At 35.5% G+C, this 23357-nt stretch overlaps 1 protein-coding gene across 1 annotated transcript in view; it reads left to right on the top strand.

Moving 5' to 3' along the window:
• The window catches only part of EIF5B (eukaryotic translation initiation factor 5B), a 75375-nt gene that overhangs the window by 23857 nt on the left and 28161 nt on the right, over window positions 1-23357 (top strand). The window contains exons 2-6 of the mRNA XM_036745704.1: window positions 332-457; window positions 552-636; window positions 8503-9175; window positions 11515-11741; window positions 12917-13067. Of these exons, the coding sequence (XP_036601599.1) occupies window positions 332-457; window positions 552-636; window positions 8503-9175; window positions 11515-11741; window positions 12917-13067 (1262 nt within the window). The remainder of the gene's footprint in view (window positions 1-331; window positions 458-551; window positions 637-8502; window positions 9176-11514; window positions 11742-12916; window positions 13068-23357) is intronic.

Below are 23357 nucleotides of genomic sequence, written 5' to 3'. Positions count from 1 at the left end.
GAACCTAGGATTCTTTGTACTTGAAGCATCAGAACAGAACTTAACTACTGTGAGGAAATAGGCCATGCTAATTTTTCTGAAAGGGGAATAAGTAGTTCTAAAGTTGCTATCTTCATTGTCAAGTTCATTTTCTCCCCAATGATTGTTTAGCTTTACTGTGTTCTTGGAACTGTGCTAGTTGGTGTAGATTTGTTTCAAATTATTTTATTTTGGCATTTTCCCTTGACTGTTTTGAGTACTTTTTATTCAATTAGAAATTCATCAGATGTAAGGAGGTACTGAATTAGTTCATGCTTTATTAACATTTAGATGTTCTTTGTTTCTGTTAAAGCGCCAAGGATGATATTGATCTTGAAGCTTTGGCTGCAGAAATAGAGGGAGCCGGCGCTGCCAAGGAACAAGAACCTCCGAAGTCAAAGGGGAAGAAGAAAAAGGATAAGAAGAAACAAGACTTTGAGTAAGCATGTTATTTTTTTTTAATGTAATCTCTGGTATATTTATATTTGATTCATTTATTAATCTATCTTTTAAAAATTTGTTTTCTTTTCTAGTGAGGATGATATCCTGAAAGAGCTTGAAGAGTTGTCTTTAGAAGCACAGGGGGTCAAAATTGACCGAGAAACTACTGCAGTAAAGGTGAAAGACTGTTAATTCTTCTAGTTGGCAAGTGATTACTTCATGTTTTTAAGTAGCTACAAGCCACTAAATGAAATTTAGAATAATTATTTTAATATAAATTTTACTAACTTGTGTGTATTTTTACTGGGAGACAGTTGCTTTAAGCTAATTTGCTTAAATTTCATATAATTATTAAAATTAATGAAGATTCCTTTACTTTAGTTCAGTGGTCTCAAATTCAGTAATTAAACTCACTGAGTTTTTGTCTTAAGTTACATGTTTCCCTCCAGGTTCTTGAAATAAGGCATACTTTCTGATCAGCTATTTATTTAATCATTCATTCATTCAGCATGTTTCTTGGTGTATAGACCTTTCATTTCAGGCCATGCTTTTTACATATTTTGAAGAAACTTTCGTGTAACTTTTCATATGGGACAAATTTTATTACGTATCTATTCATCTGTCTATTTCACAATATCAGGGTTGAAATGGATACTCCAGAAGTCTTTGGAAGACTTTAATGAAGAATACACAACTTTCTAAATCAGTCCATTTTACTTTGGGGCAAATCTGACTTAATATACCTCTTTGCAATTTATTCCTAATGTTCACCAGTTCTTTTGTCTAGGGATGATCAGTTTAATCATCCTCCTATAGTACAGCCCTTTGAACATTTGATGACAGTCATAATGTCCCCAAATATCACCAGTACCTTCTACTGATCTTTTATGGCATATTTTGCAGTGGCCTCCCCTTCCTAGGTATACACTTGGTTGGGCTTTGGTTCATGAAAGAACCTTCCAAAAATGTCCTCAGAAATGAACATGATATGCTGTCTAAATTAGGCAGGAGTTTTTAACCTTTTTGATGTTATGTACCTTTTTGGAAGTCTGGTGAAATCTTTGGACTCTTTCTTAGTGCTTTCATTTTAGATGCATTAAATAAATTTTCAGAGTTGGCCTCACTTGGTTTCTCCCCATTTGGACCACTTATTAATTGTGTTGGGTTTTTTTTTTTGTTCGTTTATAAGCATTTTGAAAAAAAAACCCGACAATTTAATAATGTGAAACATTAAATAATTGTATTAAAAATTGGATTACCAAGGAAATCAATTACGTTGACATAGTTATCAAAATTTTTTTAAAAAAGCAAGTTCACAGACTATAAGTTAAGAATGCCTGATCTAGATATATTTGGCAAGCACATTCTGCATTTTATTAATGGAGTGAGGCGAATTCCTTACTAAGATCTCATTAACATTTTTTCCGGTTAGATTTTTATCTCATAATTAGTTTGCACTCCACTAAAATCCCTGGGTTGTTTTTTTTTTCAGCTTTCAGTTTTGTAAGATTTTGATTTTGAAATTTTTCTCCCTTCTCTCCCCCTTCCCCATAGGAGCAACCAGTCTGATACACGTTATGCATGTACAATCATGTTAAACATATCTCCGTGTTAGTCATGATCCCCAGATCTTTTTCACACGAACTAGCCAAAACTCCCCCAAAATCTACTTGTTGTAAATTGATTTCTTCTTAAATTAGGATTTAAAGTCCATTCTTGCATTTTGAGATCCTAATTCCAGCCAGTCCTATGTATTAAATTTTTAAGAAAAAAAATTTGTGAGGTAGAACTTTGTTATCCCAAATATAAAGAAGACATTTTTCTTGAACATAAACCATGATTTTAAAAAGGCAACCAGTTGGGGAAGTTCCCAGGAGAAACATGGTTAAAATACATGTCCGGACAATTCATGAGAGGATGAAAATAGTAAGTCGACGCTAAAAATATTTAGAGCTTCACTAATAATTAATCAAAGATAAAAGATATATGGCCATTTTTGCACTGATATATGGGAATAGGGAGGGAATAGATTTGTTCTGCTTCCCATAAAAGAATAGAATTAGGATTGTAGAGACATTGTTTAGAAACTGATTTTGGCTTGGTGTGAAGAAAAGCTTCCCAAGCCAACTTTCTGTAGTTAGAATTGACTGTCTTGTGAATGCACAAATTTTCCAGTAATGGTGGTCTCAGTGCAGAGGCTAGTTATCTGTTTTCTGGTGATATTGTAGAGGGGATTCCTGTTCAATTATGGGTTGGATTATGTGATTGTCATCTAACATGTTAGCTCTTGTCAGATTTGAGTCATCTGTAAATTGATGTTTTCCAAGTCTGCTTTTGTCTGAATTACTGATTAAAATGTTGAATAGCACTAAAATCTAAAACTCTTGCTTCCTTTCACTCTGATCTATTAATAGTGTTTTGGCTCAGTCTCTCAGTTTCCAAATCCTACTAACTCTGCTATGTTCCACCTCTTATTTTCATCTTGTCCAGAACTATGACTTGAGAAACTTTTAAGCGTTTTACTGAAATCCTATGTATGTATGTATGTAAAATTCCTCCCTTCTACCAATCAAGTAAATTCTTGTCAAAAAAGGAAATACAATTGGTTTGAGTTTTGCATGACTTGGTTTTAATGAAGCCGTTCTGGATCTTCGTGATGACACCATTCCTTTAATAATATATTCTAGAACTATTCAAAGTCATTCCATTGGCATATATTTTGTAGAATTCATAGACTTCTTTTTTTTTTTTTTTTTGGAAACTTGGACTGTTTGCCCATCAGCCTTTTTTTTATAATACCTTTTCCTCCAGTTATATGTAAAGACAATTTTTAATATTGATTTAAAAAAAATTGAGTTCCAAAATTCTCTCCCTTCCTCCCCCCCTCAACCCCCCGATATGATAAACAGTTTTTACATGTGCAGTTATGCAAAACATTTCCATGTTAGTCATGTTGTAAAAGAAGACAAAGACCAGAAAAGAAAGTGAAAAATAGTATACTTCGATTTGTATTCAGACTTCGTCAGTTCTTTCTCTGGATTTAGATAGCATTTTTTATCCCAAGTCCTTTGAAATTGTCTTAGATTGTTGTGTTGCTGAGAAGAGCTTGGTCATTCATAGTTGATCATCATACAATATTGCTTTTTCTGTGTACAGTGTTCTTCCTGGTTCTGTTCACTTCACTTCTCATCAGATCGTGCCAGTCCAGGTTTTTCTGAAATCATCCTGCTTGTCATTTCTTATAGCACAATAGTATTGCATTGCAGTCATATACCACATGATCAACTGTGAACGGCTTAGCTCATCTCAGCAATAAATTGATCCAAGACAACTCTGAAAGACTTATGATGAAAAATGCTATCCATTCCTGGAGAAAGAACTGAGGGCATTTGAATACAGATTGAAGCATACTTTTTTTGTTTTCTTTATTTTTCTTGAGAGTTTTTTTTTTTCTTCTTCTTCTTTTTTTTTTTTTTGCCTATGTTTTCTTTTACAGCGTGACTAATTACGGATGTCTTTTGCATGACTATACATGTATGACCTACATCAACTTGCCTTCTCTGTAAGGGTGGAGTAGAGAGGGGAGGGAGAGAATTTGAAAAGCAAAGCTTTAAAAATTAATATTAAAATTTGTTTTCACATGTACCTGGGGGAAAAATCATATACCGCAACTTGTTCTTCAGTCATTCCCCAACTGATAAGCATCCCTTTAATTTCTAATTCTTTGCCACCACAAAAAAAGCTGCTATAAATATTTTTGCACAAATATAGTTATCCCTTCCACATCATGGGAGTTAGCTCCAGGGATCTGGAAAACCCATGTAAAATATTTTGGCCTTCCTTTCATAACCAGAGAAGTCTGAATTTTTTCATTTATAGGGTGTTTACCTTATTGTAAAGTTTGCATTGATATTATACAATGCCATCCATATATTTTGTGCATTTCTGAGTTTTTAAACTTTTTCTGTGTCATCTGCGAGCCTTTATGTGTAGTGTATGGCTTCCACAAAACTTTCCCCAAAATTCCCATTTGATTTTTCGTCTTGATTGAGAATATATCAAAGCTGCAATGTGGAAGGGATATCTGTAGTTTCTTTTCCATTAGTTCATTCATTCATTCTTTCATTTTATCTCTTTGGGATACAGACCTGGTAGTGGTATTGCTGAGTGTACGTAGTTTTATAGCTTTTTGGGGGCATAGTTCCAAATTACTCCCCAGAATGATTGGATCAATTCATAACTCCAACAACTATGCATTGTTGCTCCAATTTTCCCACATCCCCTCCAACATTTATCATTTTCCTTTTCTCTCATATTAGCCACTATGTGAGGTGATACCTCAAGAGTTTTAATTTGCATTTCTGTAATCAATAATGACTTAGAACATTTTTTCATTCGACTATGGAGAGCTTTGATTTCTTCATCTGACAACTGCCTGTTTATATCCTTTGACCACTTATCATTTGGGGAATGATTTGTATTCGCATAAATCTGGCTTAGTTCTCCATACATGAGAAGTGAGGGAGGACTTTATCAGAGAAACTTGCTGTAAAAATTTTCTCAGCCCTCTGCTTTCTTTCTAATCTTGGTTGCATTTATTACATTGGTTTGTGCAAAATCTTTTTAATATAATCAGAATCATCCATTTTACATCTCATGAATGCTCTCTATCTCTTGTTTGGTCATACATTTTTCCTTTATCCATAGATCTGACAGGTAAACTATTCTTTACCCTAATTTTTTTATGGTTGTCACCCTTTATGTCCAAGTTATGTACCTTATCTTGTTATACAGTGTAAGATGCTGATCCGTACCTAGTTTCTGCCAAATTGTTTTCTAGTTTTCCTAGCAGCTTTTGCCAAATAGTGAATTCTTGTCCCAAAAGCTTGGGTCTTTGGGTTTATCAAACATTAGATTACTATGATGGTTTACTACTGGCCATTGTGTACCTACCTATTCTATTCCACTGATTTACCACTCTGTTTCTTAGTACCAGATTTTAAAAAAAAATTATTTATTTTTAGTTTTTGGCATTCACTTCCATAACATTTTGAGTTCCAAATTTTCTCACCATTGTCCCCCTCCCCCATCCCAAGATGGTGTTTAATTTGATAAAGGCTCTACATATACATTCATATTAAGCCTATTTTCACACTAGTCATGTTGTGAAGAAGAATTAGAATCAATGGAAGAAACCACAAGAAAGAAGAAACAAACAAAAAGAGCAAATTATTTGCTTCCATCTGCATTCAGATTCCATAGCTGTTACCCTGGATGTGGATAGCATTTTCCATCACGAGTCTTTTGGAATTGTCTTAGATCCATGCATTGCTAAGGAGAGATAAGTCTAGCAAAGTTAGTCATCGAGCAGTATGGCTATTACTGTGTATAGTGCTCTCCTGTTTCTGCTCATTTCATTCAGCATCAGTTCATATAAGTCTTTCTAGGTTTTTCTGAAGTCAGCCCAAATGATGGGCTACCCCTCAATTTCCAATTCTTTGCTACTACAAAAAGAGCTCCTATAAATATTTTTGTACATGTGTGTCCTTTTCCCATTTGTATGGTTTCTTTGCGTTATAGACGTAGAGGTGTTATTGCATTTTTATAGCCTTTTGGGGCATAATTCCAGATTGCTCTCCAGGATAGTTGGATCAGTTCACCAACAAATGCATGTGTTCTAATTTTCCCACATTTTCTCTAGCATTTATCATTTTCTTGTTTTATCACGTTAGCTAATCTGATAGGTGTGATGTGTTACCTCAGAGTTGTTTTGATTTGCATTTCTCTAACCCATAGTGATTTAGAGCATTTTTTCTTACGACTAAAGATAACTTTAATTTCTTCATCTGAAAGTTGCCTGTTCATATCCTTTGACCATTTATTAATTGGGGAATGACTTGTATACTTATAAATTTGACTCAGATTTATATATTTTAGAAATGAGGCCTTTATCAGAGACACTGGTGGTACAAAAAATTTTTCCCCATTTTTCTACTTCCCTCTTAAGCTTGGTCACATTGGCTTTGTTTGTGCAAAAACTTTTCAATTTAATACAATCAAAATTATCCATTTTGTATTTCATAATGTTCTCTTTCTCTTGTTTGGTCATATAGTCTTCTGTTCTCCATAAATCTGACAGGTAAACTATTCCTTGCTCTCCCAGTTTGCTTATGGTATCAGCCTTTATATCTAAATCATGTGCCCATTTTGACTTTATTTTGGTGTATCGTGTAAGATCTTGGTCTTGGTCTAGTTTCTGCCATACTATTTTCCAGTCTTCCCAGAAGTTTTGTCAAATAGTGAGTTCTTATCCTAGAAGCTTGAGCCTTTGGGTTTATCAAACAGTAGATGGCTATAATCATTGCCTACTTCGTCTTGCGTACCTAACCTCTTCCACTGATCCACCACTCTATTTCTAAGCCAGTACCAGATTGTCTTGATGATTACTGTTTAATAATACAGTTTGAGATCTGGTATGGCTTTGTTTTCATTCATTCGCTTGATGTTCTTGACCCTGAAATTCTCTGGTCTTGATGTGCCATTCACACTCTACAAGATTTTCCAAAGAGCACTGTTAGTGCATTTTAGCTCTGTAGTAGTTTTGTCAAAAAGAAAGAAAGAAAAGAAAAATTTTTTTCTGAAATTTTCAAACAAAAAAAAGATATGAAAGGTAGAATAGAACAGAGAATTATATAAAACTATGAGTTTATTATATTCAGCTTGCTTTTTAAAAAGAAGTAAATTACATTTATTATGTAACTTTCAGAGTTGTCCTGCTTGTCTGTTAATTTTTTTCTACTTATGTTCTTTTTGCATTTAAGCAAATCTTTCAGTGACCCAGTTTTCGGGGTGGGGGGTGGGGGGAGGAAATGGAATGCATTGCCATTATGTAACATTATAGCTGACTTCTGTCTCCAAGTCTCGATGAAAAAGGTAGGAGCGTATTCCTTGTAAGAAATGAGCATAATTACATGAAATAGATATACACGTTTGTCGTGTCCAAAAATACGTCTAATTCTTGTACCTTGAGTCCAAAATTATTTTCTTTATGGTATCATAACTTTCTGAGTTGTTTTCCTGGTTTTATTCCCTTCATTTTGCATCAGATCATACAAGTTTTCTCAGGTCAAGTCAAGTTAGTCAACATTTAAACACTTGTTAAGTGCCAAGCACTCTTCTGCTAATCACTGAGGACACAAAGAAAAAACAGGTGCTAGTGTCAGAGAGCTCACATTCTGAAACTGCGCCTGTTGTTCAATCTCATGGCAGTAATTCTCTTTGATAGAGAAAACACAGAAGTAAAATGATCTTTGTGTATGTGCACATTTCTTTAAAAAAAAAGTTTTCTACCTTTAAACAAGGATCTTTACTTTTTTGTGTGTTGTGTATTCCTTTGGCAATCTGATGAAACCTATGGAATCTTGAAAATAATATTTTTAAATACATAAAATATATAGGATTATAATGGAAACAAATTATGTTAAAATGCGTTTAAAAAGTATTTTTATAAACCCAATTTATGGACCCCAGGTTAAGATCCCCTACCTTAGAACTAAAGTGATATGTGGTTTGTTGAAGACCATAAACATTTATTATTTAAAAGCTGTTGCTTATAAAATTACTATGCTTGTTAGTTTTAGAAATGTGAAAATTCAGAAAAATTCAGGTAGAGCTTTTCCTTTTTTGTACTGTGTTCCATATCTGGGGAGAAACCCCTTCAGGGCATATATGGTTTTATCTTTATTGCTTGTTGTATTTTGTTTTGTTGACCTTTGTATTCCCTTAGGGGAAGTGGAAGAACCTGGTCTGTTGATGGTGCTAGCCACCATTCATTCAGCTCTTGAGAGTGTGTTCCTGGAGTTGAGGCTGACTCCTTGGTACTCATTTGAAGACATTTTTCACAGATCCGTGTTTCATTTACTTCCATTCAAAAAGGAATTTGGCAGGAAGATTTAAATATTACTAGCAGCCTTGCCTTGTAGTGTGCATTTTAGGTCATTGTTTTAAGGTAATCACTAATGTGCTAATCATTTACAATTTCAGGCAGCAGAAAACAATGAAGAAGAATTCAGTGCTTCAAAGCAAGACAGAAAAAAGAAAGGCCAGAAGGGTAAAAAACAAAGTTTGGATGATGATAGTGAAGAAGCAGAGGAGAAAGAGTCAAAATCAAAGAAGACCTCCAGAACAAAAATAGAACCCCTTTCTGGAAGTGAAGATGATAATTTTGATAAACTTTCTAAGAAGGGTAAAGGGAAAAATCAGAAATCAAATAAAAAAGCAGACGGTTCAGAAGAGGATGAAGAGAGCATTAAAAAAGGTAAAGCCCGGAGCAGAGCCGATTCATCAGGTGGGAGTGGTGATGACTCCGATGACTTCTCTCAGTCTAGAAAAGGACAGAAAAAGAATCAGAAAACCAAACCAGCTCTTCATGTTGACAGTGGGAATGAAGATGACGATTCTTCTTTCAAAATAAAAACAGTGGCACAAAAGAAGGCAGAAAAAAAAGAACGAGAGCGAAAAAAACGAGATGAAGAAAAGGCAAAATTGAGAAAATTGAAAGAAAAAGAAGAGTCTGAAAGTAGTAAAAAGGAGCAAACAAAGCAGAAAGAAACCCAGAAGAAACCGGAGGAAGACTCTTTAAAATCCAGAGTGGGTCTTGATGCTGGAGCAGCCCCTGCCTTAGAAGAAAAGGGAGATACTCTCACAACTGCAGAAGGTTGGTGATTTTAGGAAAGGAAAAAAAGTACAGTTGGTATTTTGCGTGTACTTGGTATAATTTTTTGCTCTTACCGGTAGTTTATTTGCATAGACAATTATCTGGTTGGACCAGTTATTTGCAAATAGCCTTAAAAAATTTTTTTTAGCAGGAAACCCTCATTCTTGGTTTTTCCTTTTGAATAGTTGGTTATGTAATGATGATTTTTTAAGTGTCTAATCTTGAGTTTACAGACTTATCTAATGGTCACTTAGAAATTTATTGGTGGGAGCACAGGCTAAAAATTGTGCTACCTCTTTTGGTAATTATATTTTATTTTTTTCCACTAACAAGGATTTTTTTTTTCTTCCTTCCCACCTTTTATCCCCCCACTGGAGAAGAAAAATAAATAGAAAACCCTTGTAACAAATGTTCATAGTAAGCAATTCTCTTATTGTCTATGTCCATAAATGTGAGTCTCCTTCTGCTTACATGTATTCATCTCTCTGTTAGGAGGTGGTTAGCAGTCTTAAGTGTTGATCCTGTGGGGGCATGGATGATTGTTTAATTAATTAGAATCCTTAAGTTCCTCAAAATTGTTCGTTTTTATAATAATGTTATTTTAGTATAAATTGTTCTCATAGTTTTGTTCATTTCACTCTGCATCAGTTCATACAGGTCTTCAGTTTCTCTGAAGCTCTTTCATTATTTCTTCCAGCCCAGTTGTGTTCCATTATATCCACATGCCACAATTTGTTAAGCTGTTCACCCTTAGTTTCCAGTTATTTGCCACTACAGGGGAGCTGTTGAATTTTGATGTTCTGGGATCTTTTTTTTTTTTCCATCTCTTTAAGGCTGGAGAGTAGTATAGGCTAGTATTGTCATTGGGAGGTCACAGGATATGCACAGGTGAAAAATTTTTTTTGGGCATCGTTCCTTATTGCTTCACATAACTGCTTTAGCAATTCGTAGCTCTACCACCAGTTCACGGGGTTTGTTTTCTTGTAGTCCCTTCAGCATTTTTCATTTTCCTTCTTTTCAGAATTTGTTAATATTACAGGTGAGAGAACTTTAGAATTGTTTCAATTTGCATTCCTCTAATTATCAGTGATGTGGACCATTTTTTTTTTTTGTGGACCATTTTTTAATCTGGTTTTTATCTTTTTTTTTTTCTTTAAGAATTTTCTATTCATATCTTTTGACCTTTTATTTGGTAAATGCTTTGTGATTTACAAAACACTTTCCCCACAACAATCTGTAAGTTGGATATGGTGAGTATTAGCATTTCTATTTTACAAATGAGGAATGGAGGAGAAGTAACTTCCCTAAAGTTACACAGCTGGAAAAGTCCCCTGAGCTTGGAAACTAGAGGAGAACATAGGTTTCTGGTTTTCTTTCAGTTACAGGGTGTTACCTCTTTTTCTAGAGATCCAATTCACAAGTACATGTTCTTTCCTCCCTTGTGTGGGCCTCTCTAACACACACACACACACACACACACACACACACACACACACACTCACACACTCTCTCTCTCTCTCTCTCTCTCTCTCTCTCTTTCACTCACTCACTCTCAATAATACTTTATACTATCTAATGATAATGATTCTTGGAAATCAGTTTTTAAGTTTTAAAGATCTCCAAAAAAATTTATGGCCATTAAGTGTAAGTTGTTTTTACACTGTTAATGACATTAAAAGTTTAACCTTGAGTACTGCCATAACTAAATTTGAATTAGTAACAGTTTATTTTAGCCAATTTCAGTGCACAAAATATCATAACTTTTCATTTGCTTGTTCTAAGTCTCCATTAGGATTCTTTGTACATTGATTTTTTCTAAATAACTTTTCCTATTTTATAATTGTTGGTGTGTACTCTGTTCTTTTATTTCTGCTCTTATACTTTGCATTATTTCACAAAGATTTTTTCCTGATTTCTATATATACCATATGCTTCTCAGTTTTAATTTGATTACATATCATTATATTAATGTACCATAGTTTAATCATTCTATTTTTGGCTATTGAAGTTTTTTCTGTTTTTTATTTTTTTTTTTGGTTTTTTTTTTTGGCATTTACAAAATAAGCTGCTTTGAAAACATATTGAAAATATAGCTTTTTAAAAATAAAATATTCAGGGCTTATTTTCAACACTAGAGTTGTTAACTTTAAAGATATGATTATTTTTGTAACTTTGAGCAGATAGTATGTTAAATGTCGAAGGGAAAACAATGAACATGTGCTTTAAATTTACATATTTGAAGACAACTAATTTTATTTTCACCAGTAAACAAGAAAGGCCTTTGGAATTTATGTTTAGAGTTTCTGTTGGAATTAACTGTTTTTTTTTTTCTCTTTTAGCCGATGATAATGAAAGTGACAAAAAGAAGAAAGAAAAGAAAAAAAAGAAAGGAGAAAAGGAGGAGAAAGAAAAGGAGAAAGAAAAGAAAAAAGGTCCTAGCAAAGCCACTGTTAAAGCTATGCAGGAAGCCCTTGCTAAGCTTAAAGAAGAAGAAGAAAGACAGAAGAGAGAAGAGGAGGAACGCATCCGGCGACTTGAAGAGTTAGAAGCCAAACGTAAGGAAGAGGTATGTAGTCAGTTAGATCTTGTTTCTTTAGCTCTTTAGTGAAGTAATTAGTTTGGATTTTTATGTGATTTCTTAATAACCATTTTTCTTACTCAAATCTCTTAAATTTATATACTCTCTGTAAAAATTCTATGACATAATTGAATTTGCATAGATAATTGAATTAATGACTTTAAAAAACTTCATGGCTGATACAATCAAGAAATGTGTTCTGTCTCCCCTCCTCTGTGGAAGTTAACATAAAAATCGTTTATATCAAAGCAAATGGTTGCCATTTGATAGTTTTCTCACATTTTAAAATCTTTGCTTATGAATATTTATGCTATTTAAAATAGTTTAGTTCATAATCTTTTCACATGTTACTAGATCATTCCTGTAAGAAAGAGCACACTGGATTTGCAGTTAGAAAATGGGTTTAACTGTGACTCTTTACTACCTGTAGTAATCTGGTACACTGGATAGAAAGCAGGACTTGTCTTTAGGAAAACGTAATTCTACCTTTTCCACATTCTTATCATCTCTGTCTCTCTCTCTCTCTCTCTGTCTCTCTCTGTCTCTCTCTCTCTCTCTCTCTCTCTCTCTCTCTCTCTCTCACACACACACACACACACACACACACACACACACACACACACACTATAACCTCTTCGCGTCTCTCTTGCCATCTATTTTATAGGCATAATGATGCCTTTAGGACTTAGCATGTTTGTTGTGAGACTCAAATGTGATGTTGTGTGAAAAGCTTTTTTTAGACTTTAAAAGCTCTCTGTAAAACTCTAGTCCTAGAAGTCGTTTAGTGCTGATGGTGATGCTGTGTAGTGTCTTTGCCTCTTGGGTCTTTAGTCCCCTCATCTGTAAAATGAGAGAGTTGGGCTAGCTCTGTCATGCTGAGTTTAAACTCTTTCTGGCTTTGGTTATGTTTCAATATGATTTAATGGCGGATTCTTATTTCTACTTTGATAGGACATTTAGAACTGGGAAGGGTCTTAGGGATAATCTAATCCAACTCCCAACATTGTGCCAATGAGAAAACAGGATCTCTTGTTGAGTGACCTGACTTAACCCTTATAGTCAGTGTTAGCCAGGTTGGAAGCACACAGTATTTGGATCTTAGACCAGGATTCTTTTATTATTTTTTTTTTATATCAATACTTCTCTTGCATCATTTGTTATAGGAACGATTAGAGCAAGAAAAGAGAGAAAGGAGGAAGCAAAAAGAAAAAGAAAGAAAAGAACGCTTGAAAAAGGAAGGCAAGCTGTTAACAAAATCCCAGAGAGAAGCCAGAGCTCGAGCTGAGGCTACTCTTAAACTTCTCCAAGCTCAGGGTAAGTAGTAACATACACCCAGCTCAGCTGGTGAATTCTGGGAAGGTGTTTAGGTGTGGTTTGGGGTTTGAAAAAGATAATGCTCCTGAAAGCATTTTGAAAAATTTCAAACACTAAAAAAGTGATTGTGATGGTAGTCATGTTGTTCCTTTGTCTAACACTTCTTTTCCAGACTACAATCTAGAAAATTATTAGATGTCAAAAAAGAAAATATTATGAAGCTAAATTGATGATTGAAAGCAAAACAAAGTATTGGATTTCTCCTTGGGTTCCTATTCCCCTCGTTTACCAAGTATTGCATTAAGGATATATTTTTGTACTGTACTGTTCTGTGCTATGGAGGATATAGTGGAACAGAATACAGTTGCTATCTTGAAGGTGCTTACAAGGTTACTTTTGGAAGGTAAAATATGCTAAAATGGCACAGCTAGAGAAATTTTTCAGTTCAGCATTTATTAAGTGCCTGTAGTGTTCAGACCATCCAGGTGTGATATCAGATTCATCTGAGATGGAGCTTACCCTTTTGTAAGGGGTACAACACGTAGAAATCTGTACTGTATGGAACTACATAGGTGCACTATAGAATTACCAAATAGTATGTTGTGCGAGGCAGGAGAAAGGTCTTCTACCAGACGTGTAGAAAGCAGACACGGTTTCACAATGGAGTGAAGGAGTCTGTTTTACTTGTGTTTTACAGAGTGAGCATGGCTTACGCTTGTGAGAATATGGGTTGATGTGCATTTCAGTGCAAATGAAGAAACTGAAGCCTAGAGAGGGAAAGTAGTTTCCTTACTGTCCCAGAGATTCTAGGTAACCGAGCCTGTGCTCAAAACAGCCTCTTTCCGCTGTACCATGAGTCTTTGTGCAGTTGGTGCAGTGTGTAAGTAGAAGATTATTTGGTTTATACTTAATATGCAAGGACATCGGGAATTTAAATAAGGATCATTAGAGAGAAGAGGGGTCAGGGAAAGCTTCAAAATTTGTTTCCACTGTTGCCTTTTTTAAAGTATTAAAGCCTCCAGCCCTGATAGTCAGTCTGACATTATAGCTAACAATTTACACCTTTAGGCTTCCACTTCTCTACAGACAGAATGTGATTTATATTTTATCCTTAGTAGCCAAGATAACCTTTTAGCGTTATCATTTATGTTACTGTATACATTGGCTTGATTTTCTGTGTTATGTGTCAGTTCAATCAAGTCCTTCAGTGTTTCTCCAATTTCCTCACATTTTTGCTTCTGTAGAGCAAATGATAGTTCATTAAATATGTCATTTGTTCAGCCTTTCCCCAAATAGTGGTCACTGACACTTGTTTCCATCTCAATCTCAAAGAAATATGTAAAGCTCTGACTCCTTATTAACCTTAAGTATATACAAAGAAGGTAACCTTTGAATTGACAGCTTTTTTTCTATGCTTTGCTGTTTATAGGTCAGATTTGACCCTACCAGTGTTTACTGTCTGTAATTTAACTAGACGTATCAGTTTGCTTTCTTTAGCTAGAAAAGTGTATTCAAAATTTGAGAACAAAATCCTTGTTACCGAAAACTATGAACATTCAAAATTTTCATTATAATCATGTTATTTTGCTGTTGCCTTCCTAGTCACTGGCCAGAAGCCTGTTGATAATGTATAAGAGGATAAGGGTAGTTTGTTTTTGTGATTTAAAAAAAAAATTTTTTTTTCTTTCATTGCATTCAAATATACTGATGTGTCATGCCATATCTTTTTCTCTCAAAGGCAAAAACTCGAATAGAAATTAATTAACAAACATGAATTATCTAGATTATGGTAGAGCTTATTTATAGGTCCCATGTGTAATTCAGGGTTCCTTTTTGTAGGATAGCCTGTCAGAATCATTACAAATTTCAGTCTGTAGATTCAGATTTGTGTTAAGCCAGTGACTTGACATTTAAGCCTTGAGGTACTCATTTTTATCTGCTTTATTTCTGTAGCTTAGACATGCCCATACTAGAGCTGCACATGACAGACAATTTATTTTGCGTCCAGACCTCAGCCTGCCTTCAGACATGTGGTGACTGTTTACCCATGTCAGTATCAGAAAACACAGAGGTGGGGAAAGTTAGTCATCTCTGCAAGGGCTGGACAGCAGTCAGGCAAGGAGCCTTGCAGCTGCAGTGACCTTGGTCAAGACGTGAGTCCCTGTCGCAGCTACATGCTGACCAAAGAAGAATCAAAGGCTTCTTATTCCCACCTTATCTTCCAGTGTGCTGTGTAACTAAACAGGATGCTAGACCAAGTTCATAGAGTTCTATATTTGAAACTATGATATTTTTATATTTTAGAAACTAGACAATGTCTAAACTCTCCCTTTGCTGTTTATCAACTTGATCTTGTTTAAATTGACTCTAGCTGGAAGAGACTTTCAAGGTCCATTTGGCCCAAATTCTTCTTTTTACAAATGAGGAAACTAAGGCCCAGAGAGTCTAAGTTACTAACCCAGGTCATAGTGACTCCAAATCCAGTGTTGATTTCGATTGTGCCCTGCTGTCTCTCCTTCCAGAAGAGACTCATCGCAAGAAAGTGCTTTTAAAAATTACAGAAATTCTTAATTGTGAGTATTCGTGTGATAGCATAATAATGCAATTATGGAATTTGTTGCGGTTTGTTTGATATCAGGGCTGAGAAGACTGTTGTGGATCTTAGAAAGGCACTTGGGATGAGATGGTAAACGTGGAAGCAGAGATGTGCTGGAAGCCTAGGTGACTTTGGGCTACAGGACAGGATTAGTTAGCCGTATTTCTTTCAGAACCATAGCAGCTGTTCCGGACTTCAAGGAAAATGGGTGTATTGAGCCATCCTGCAAAGCAGAGAAATGAAAAAAATGACTCTTTTTAGTAGACATTACTGGGCCTGCCCTTTTTTCTATTTGGTGTCTTGCATAGTTGAGTCTTTCTCAACTTCCCTTTATTTTCTCTGCCTGTTTTCCTTTGTGTCACAATTCCTGTGTTGTTTTTCACTTTTATTGGGTGCAAATGCTTCAGGATAAGAAAAATTGTGAAGTTGATTTTAGTCCAAAGTGAGAAGTATATGTAATTTCTTTCCTACAGATTTTCTTCTGCAGAAAATACAAGTAATGTGAGAAACGCGGTTTTGGGGATCACTGGACTTCTAGGCAGGGCCAAAGTCCTGATGAAGAACCCCGTGATAATCCCTAAGTAAGGCTGTGCAGACTACAGGACTCCCAGAGGAAGACCAAGTGGTAGCCCCCCCTTTATCTGTGGGGATCACAGGGCTTCCTAGGAGTCAGACCCTAAGGAGGACCCAAGTGTTGGCCCTTAGAACTGTGGTAAGATCACAAGCCTCCCGAGACAGGGCCGGAAGACCCAAATGATGGCCCCTTAAGAAGGCTGTGCAGGTCACAGGGTTCCGCAGGGAAATCCCAAGTGGTAGCCCTCTTAACACCACATTGGGAATCTCAGGACTCCCCAAGGCAGGGTCAGGAAGTTAGCCTGAGATGCGTTTCTACAGCTCATTGCTTTCCTGGTAGCATAACCTTAGGAAGATCCATGTGATTTGCCCATTCTTACCCAAGAACTCAGCACCAGAGTGGGCAGAGGAAGGCATTTGTTACACTCCTCGAGAGAGCAGGTGTGGTGCTCACTGGGAATGCTCACACCAGTACCGAAGCAGGAGTGGAGGTAACCATCACCTCCACTCCTGCTTGAGTTAGTTTACGTTCTTTACTTTTTACATAGTTTTCCTAGGTTATACAGATTATATAGGTAGGATAATAAGGATACAGAAGCAGAAGTGAAGTTAATTAGATCTTCCTTGTCTGAGTTAGGATTAGTCTACATTCTTTATTTCCCCTACCTTCCATCTTTAATGCATATTATACAAATCAGTAGGCCTGGACCCTTGACCAAGACCAGACCCTTGAACTGACATGATAAGCTTGAACTGGTTCAACCGGTTTGGCCTCTCTAGTTTCCCTGACACCAGGATGGCCATTGACTTGACAAATAAGTGTTAACTCAGCTATGTGGATAGCTTCTGTGGGAGCAAAGCCAGATACCATACTATATTTTCTTACAAGTAAGAATTATAAACTTTCTCATTTTGAGTGGATTAAAATGAAAAGGTTAAGGTGTTGGCTTGCCATTTTTATTTAATGTAGCCCAGGAGTGAATCCTACTGGATTGGAGAGGCAGTAAATGGTTTAGACATAGAACATGTTCTTTGAAGTTTGGATTCAGTCAAGAGGGCTGTGCTTGAGGACCTTGAGGGCCACATGTGGTCTCCAGGCCACAGGTTCCCCATCCTGAGTCAGGAAGTCTTGAGTTCAAGTTCCGTGTTTGACACTAGCTTGATGACCAAGGGCCTGTCTCTTAGCTTCTTTGAATCTCCTTTCCTTGAGCAGTACTTAAAGTTTAAAAAATAGAATTTAAAAGTAATCTATACATCTAATTGTACTGTATGTATATTTTTCTTAAAGGACCCAACATAAACCCAAATCACTCTGGCTCTCATTGATTGGCCAACAATAGGTCCCACTTGATCATTGCTTGATCTGATTGACTCAGAATGAACGTAGATAGCAGTTGTTTCTTTTTTGGTCAGAAATCTTGAGATTCTTTCCCTCCCAGATTGATTTTTTTAAACTAAGTAAAGAGGCCATTCTCTGCCTTATTTCTTACCTAGCCTTGATCACTGGATGGGCATTGCTTTAATCAAACTGAGACCTGTTAAGGACCTTAGTTTAAAATAGCCAAGGTCTGCCATTGTATCCAGGGCCATCTCCAGTCATCCTGATCTCTATCTGGCCACTGGACCCAGATGGCTCCTGAGGAGAAAGTGAGGCTGGTGACTCTGCACAGCCCTCCCTCACTTAAATCCAGTTCACTTGCATGTCATAGCATCACTTCCCAGATGTCATGATCCTCTTTAAGAACGAAGGACAAACAACAATAATTAAATAAAGTTTAAAAATAAAATTTAAAAGTAATCTGTACATTTAAATATACTATATAAATAGAACATGGTTTTGATTATAAAATGTAGCATTTGGTGTAGTAGCATCAGAGATCACTTCTGCCTTTAGAGCAATGAGCCTTATAAACCGTGGTAATCTGATTTTCAGTTTATATTATACAATATTCTACTTTCCCTTCTGTACTATAAAATTTATAGAAATTTAATTACTTTTATAGTATGGTCATATAAAAATCTTTATGATTCGTATGCAAGATAGTTTGATTAATTTGGGTTTATTTGCGGTTGGGGAGTATGTACCTTTTATTTCATTGGTGTAAAGAATTCCCAGTCTGAAAAACGTCTTTCTTTGATACAAATGGACCACATAGGGAACCTATAATCTTAGAAAATTTTCTAAGGCCCCAAGAAGATAAGTGATTTCCTCCAGGTCACACAGCTAATATAAATTTGATATAATTGGGGACAAGTGTCCCCTTCTCTAAGGCCAGCCTTCTACTCCATTTAGAATATTAATTTTAAAAATTGTTTTGATAAGCAAGGTAGCTTCTGCCCTTCATGTTTATAGGGATTTTTAAAAATTTTAATAATTTTTAATGTTTGCTTGTGATTATATTAAGTAAATAATGAAATAGATGATATAGAATCAGAGAAAATCTATCTAGACATTGACATGGACTTTATCATTGGTAGTATTTTACCTTGTATCTTTGAGATTTATTCTACTCCCTGTGAATGCCAGTAGATCTGTCAAGTTGTATATGCACCAGATAGAAATCATTTGGTAACACATCACACCATTTTAAGATCTTTCTGTTTCTTATAATGAGCTTTGAACTCTGAACTAAGGTATGTTTCAGTACAGCATCCAGACCTCTCAAATGCATCCCCAGTAATGCATCACTCCTGAAAGTAGTTAAATAAAGCATTGTAAAGTTGTGATAACAAGCGATGGTCATGGAGCTTTACCTTTTAGGAATTGTTTTTTGTTAAAAAGAAATGTTGGGTATATACTTCAAGTTAGCACCAGTATTATGTCATATCTGATCTGAACTTTGTTTTGGTTGAAAGTTGTCTTAATTCAGATAGTATTAGTGATTGTTTAGAAGTGTTGGCTGGACTAAAGTGACTTCATCAGTTATAGTCTGACCAGCAGTGAATCATTTTTCTCCCAAAGCCCCCTTGGACTTTTAATTTTTTTCCACCGTTTACCGTTTTTATCAGTTTTGATTTGCATTTTTCTAATTAAGTTTTTTGAACCTTTTAAGATGATGTTGAATAAACTTAATATTATACTAATTATTTTCCTAATATTCAACCATTCCTTGCATTCCTATAGAAAATCAACTTCATTTTAGTGAATTACTCTTTGTATCTATTGCTGTAATCTTTTTGCCAGGATTTTACTTAATATTTGTGGCCCAGTGGTCCCTGGCTCTCTCCAGCCTGCCTCTCCAGGCTCTCTGTGTTCTTTCTCTCTCTTTCCCACTCTTTCCCTCTCTTTCTCCTCTCTCACTCACAGCTTTCCTAAACCTTGTATTTCCTTTGCACTACTTCTTCGTATTTTGTGAAGTGATACTGCTCTTAATGTTTTATCAGGTTCCTTATGGATTTTAAAAATTGGTTTACATTCTGATCATGTCCTTGGATGTCATGTCTCCCATTGGCAAGTATATCAAGTGTTTCCTGACTAAGGTCAATTTTTGAGGCTGTTTTGGTCTTCGTTCAATTGTAATTTATCAACATTTAATAAACTCTTCTATCCTTTTCCCCATTTGTTTTGGAACCAACAAACAGCGGCCCCCCCCATCCCCCATTTTTTTGTTAATTTGGTTTTGAGCTTTTTATTTTTATCAAGTTAACTAAGTGGTTTATTGATTTAAAAAAAACAACTTTTTTCGTTGGTTTTAAATTTTTTGATTCTATTTATCTTGACTATAAATATCAAGATTTGTTATGTTTCTTCTAGGGTTAATTTGTTTTTCTCTTTTTAAGTGCTTGCTCAATTTGTAATTCTCTTTCTTATTAATATAAGTGGTCAGGGGTATGGTTTTCATTTAAGGCCAATTTAGCTGTATCCCTGGTCTGTTGTCTCATCTTCATTCTCCTTTAATATAATTTTTTAAATTGTTTGTGTGGTTTGGGTTCTGACTCATTATTTAGGTTACCATTTTTATCCTCCATTTAGATCTGCATTTTTTTTTATTTTTATTTTTTGTTTGTATTTCCTTTATTGGTTGTAATTTAAGTTGCTTTGTGTTAGATTTCTTTATGGCCATTAACATTCTAAAATGTAATCCTTTTTGACTTCTACTGGCATAGTGAGGGAGAGGGGCTACTTGCTAAGAATAATACTTTTTAGGTTTGATAAACATTACTTCAATGATTGATACTCCGAATATGATATCTTTGTCCAATAACTCATGAATGTTCATAATAGTGAAGTATTTGAATTATATCCATCTTGACATTTTTCCTACAAATAAAATAAGAAGACAAAAATAATTACTAGAAGGATGGCTCATCGGTTTTCCTTAAAGCAATAATGTATACCAGGGCTGTCCAACCTTAGGGTTATTATTGAAACAATAGACAATATATTTTGACTTGCCATCTTAGTGAAAGCTCTGCGATAGTTTGGCTTTGTTTACTTAAAGCATTCGTGTAAATTTCTATGCTTGTAGAAGGGCTGCATAAATCGCACTCAGGGCTACATTTTGGACAGCCCTGGTGTATACAAAGGCAAGAAGAAATACCATTTCATGACATTTAGTTATCCAGTGCTTATGGACAGGTATTTGTAAAAGTACCATTTTCAAAATAATTGCAGCTTATGCATTAACATTTGTAGCAGAAGATGAAGAGGAACTTACTGAGGAACTCAATAAAATCTAAATTAAATAGATGTCAATTTTGATTCTCAGAACAGTAAAAAATACTAGAGAATATGTTTTGAGAACAAGCATTGGGAGAGGCCAAAGAGTCAGAGACTATAGAAACCCAACAATTGGACATAATGAATATTATCTTCAAAAAAATAGAGAGGATGCTAGATAATGAATGCCAAACAATAACACAAGAAATCCAATTGATTATATTTTAATAAAAAATGCCTCATTACTGAGAAGCAAGCCATTTCTGGATCAGTTGTCTTCATATTCATACTTCTGATTTATTTTAGAACTAAGATTACAAAACCTGTAAGAAAAATACAGTATGCAATGAACACTTCATTGCCAAGTTTTTGATGTCCCAAAAAATGAGAAATGGAGGAAAGGACATGGATGCCAATTATAACAGTTTCATGAACAAGTTTGTTAAATATTGACAAATTACCATCGAATGAAGACCAAAAAGAACCTCAGAAATTGGCCAGTAAACACTTGATAGGCTTGCCAGTGGGAGACATGACCTCCAAGGGCATGATTAGAATGTAAACTCATTTATAAAATCTTATGGAGCCTGGTAAAAGATTAGGAGCAGAATTACTTCATAAAATAGCAAGGAGTCGTACAAAGGAAATATAAATTTTAAGAGACTTTTGAGTGAAACCATCCTGGATACTGTTTGATGCCTTGGGAAAAAGCATTGGCTCTTGAGTCAGAAATAGGTCACATTTGTACAGATGTAGTCCGTGTTGAGGGTGACTCCATTTTGAGGGATTGATTCTCATGGTGTCTGAAGGAAGGGAAAGTATCACAAGTATGGGGGAAAAAAATCTTAGACCTTATTACCAAAAAAGATGACTAAATGAATATCGGTAACTACTGACTGATACACATCTTCATTCCTGGTTGTGTCAGAGAAATTTACTAACTAATTGCTTCTTTGATGAGGCTATTGGGAGTTAACAGACAAGCTTTCACAAGTGATACTTCATGGTAGACCATGTCTTGATCATTACACTATTGAATGAAAGTTGTAGAGGATGTAAGATTCCACCATCTTATTGTTTCCTGACTCTTAAAAAAAACCGAGCAAAACTGTGACTTCAGAACTCTCTAACAACAGTGTTCTTCGTGACTGAGTCAAAGTAACATAAGATTTCTTGAAAGATATATTATTCCTATGATGATGTACACAAAACAGAGACATGTAATCACCAAAAGTGTTTCTCACTGTCATGCAGGAGTCTATGACAGAGACATAAGTCAAAAAAAGGTCCCCCTAGTTATGTCCTCCAGATGTTTCTGTTTGTATATGACATTATTCTTACTGCATCAAGCTTCAGTACTTTGTAGAGCTTTCCAGGTGAGATCCATAGTCATTTAAAAGTTTGCTGTCATTGTCTACATTGGAGAAACCCAGTAGATGAAGAAAGATTAATATCCAAACTGATAGGTAATTGGATGTACAACCTTGTAGTTCATTGAGGGACTGGGTTCCAATAATGGGAACAGCATAGAACGGGGAAGCAGAATATACTAGGCAAAAAGAAGATACTTCTAAAGTTGTGCTGCATCTTGTGCTCAAGGTACCTACTTCATCCGCTTCTTGGCCATTTGAACAAATTGTTTTCATACACCCAGTGTGCCTGGAGAAGTCTTCACACGTTTAGGGTAGACATCCTCCTGACTCACTGACAGGTTTGAGGCCCTTTGGTTACCCTCAACCTGGTTTATGGTTTAGCCCATCTGCCAAGACAATTTACCAGGATATTAGTCCCTGTACCTGCAACAGCTTCTCAGAGACACAGGTAAGAGTGAATCAGATTGATACCAAAGGTGGATAAGCACCCCTGAAAAGGGCTTAGCAACCTTTTGTTCACTATCTTTCCACATGAAATCTTCCACAAATTCTTTGTCTCAGTTTGTGTACATAAAAATCCTGGGGAAACACTCCAGATGGACAGTGAATGATTGAGCTCAGAATTGAAAAAGGAGAAGAGTGAGTCACCTTTGAAAAATTGCAGTGCTGTTTTAATGATACCAAACTTGAACCAGAGGCCCATCTTTTAAACACCAATATTCTTCTGGTAGTGCAATGTAACTGTAAGTTATAGAATGCTACAGACTTTAGAGGACTGAAGTTGAACACATGAGGAAGTAATTTAGCGTATGGGGATGGACCCTGTGTGGTACACTTAGCACAGATAGACAGCAGTCACACAAGCTAAGCAGGCATGGATGATTACAATCTGCAATATTGGAAGCAATGTATAAATCACTAAAATTATGAATTAAGTAGGATATGGTTTGTAAAGTATTTGTGGTTTCTGCTTTTTTTTATTTGTTTGAGATGTCTCTTGAGACTGACAAATATACATACATACAAAAATATTTTCCCTAGGATTGCCATTCAAATCTCCTTGTGTCTCTGAAATCTGTTTTTCTAAA

Source organism: Trichosurus vulpecula, chromosome 2 (genome assembly GCF_011100635.1).
Source record: "Trichosurus vulpecula isolate mTriVul1 chromosome 2, mTriVul1.pri, whole genome shotgun sequence".
Taxonomy (NCBI): Eukaryota; Metazoa; Chordata; class Mammalia; order Diprotodontia; family Phalangeridae; genus Trichosurus; species Trichosurus vulpecula.
The sequence above is the reverse complement of the archived record's forward strand: the minus strand, read 5'-3'. Positions and strand labels throughout refer to the sequence as shown.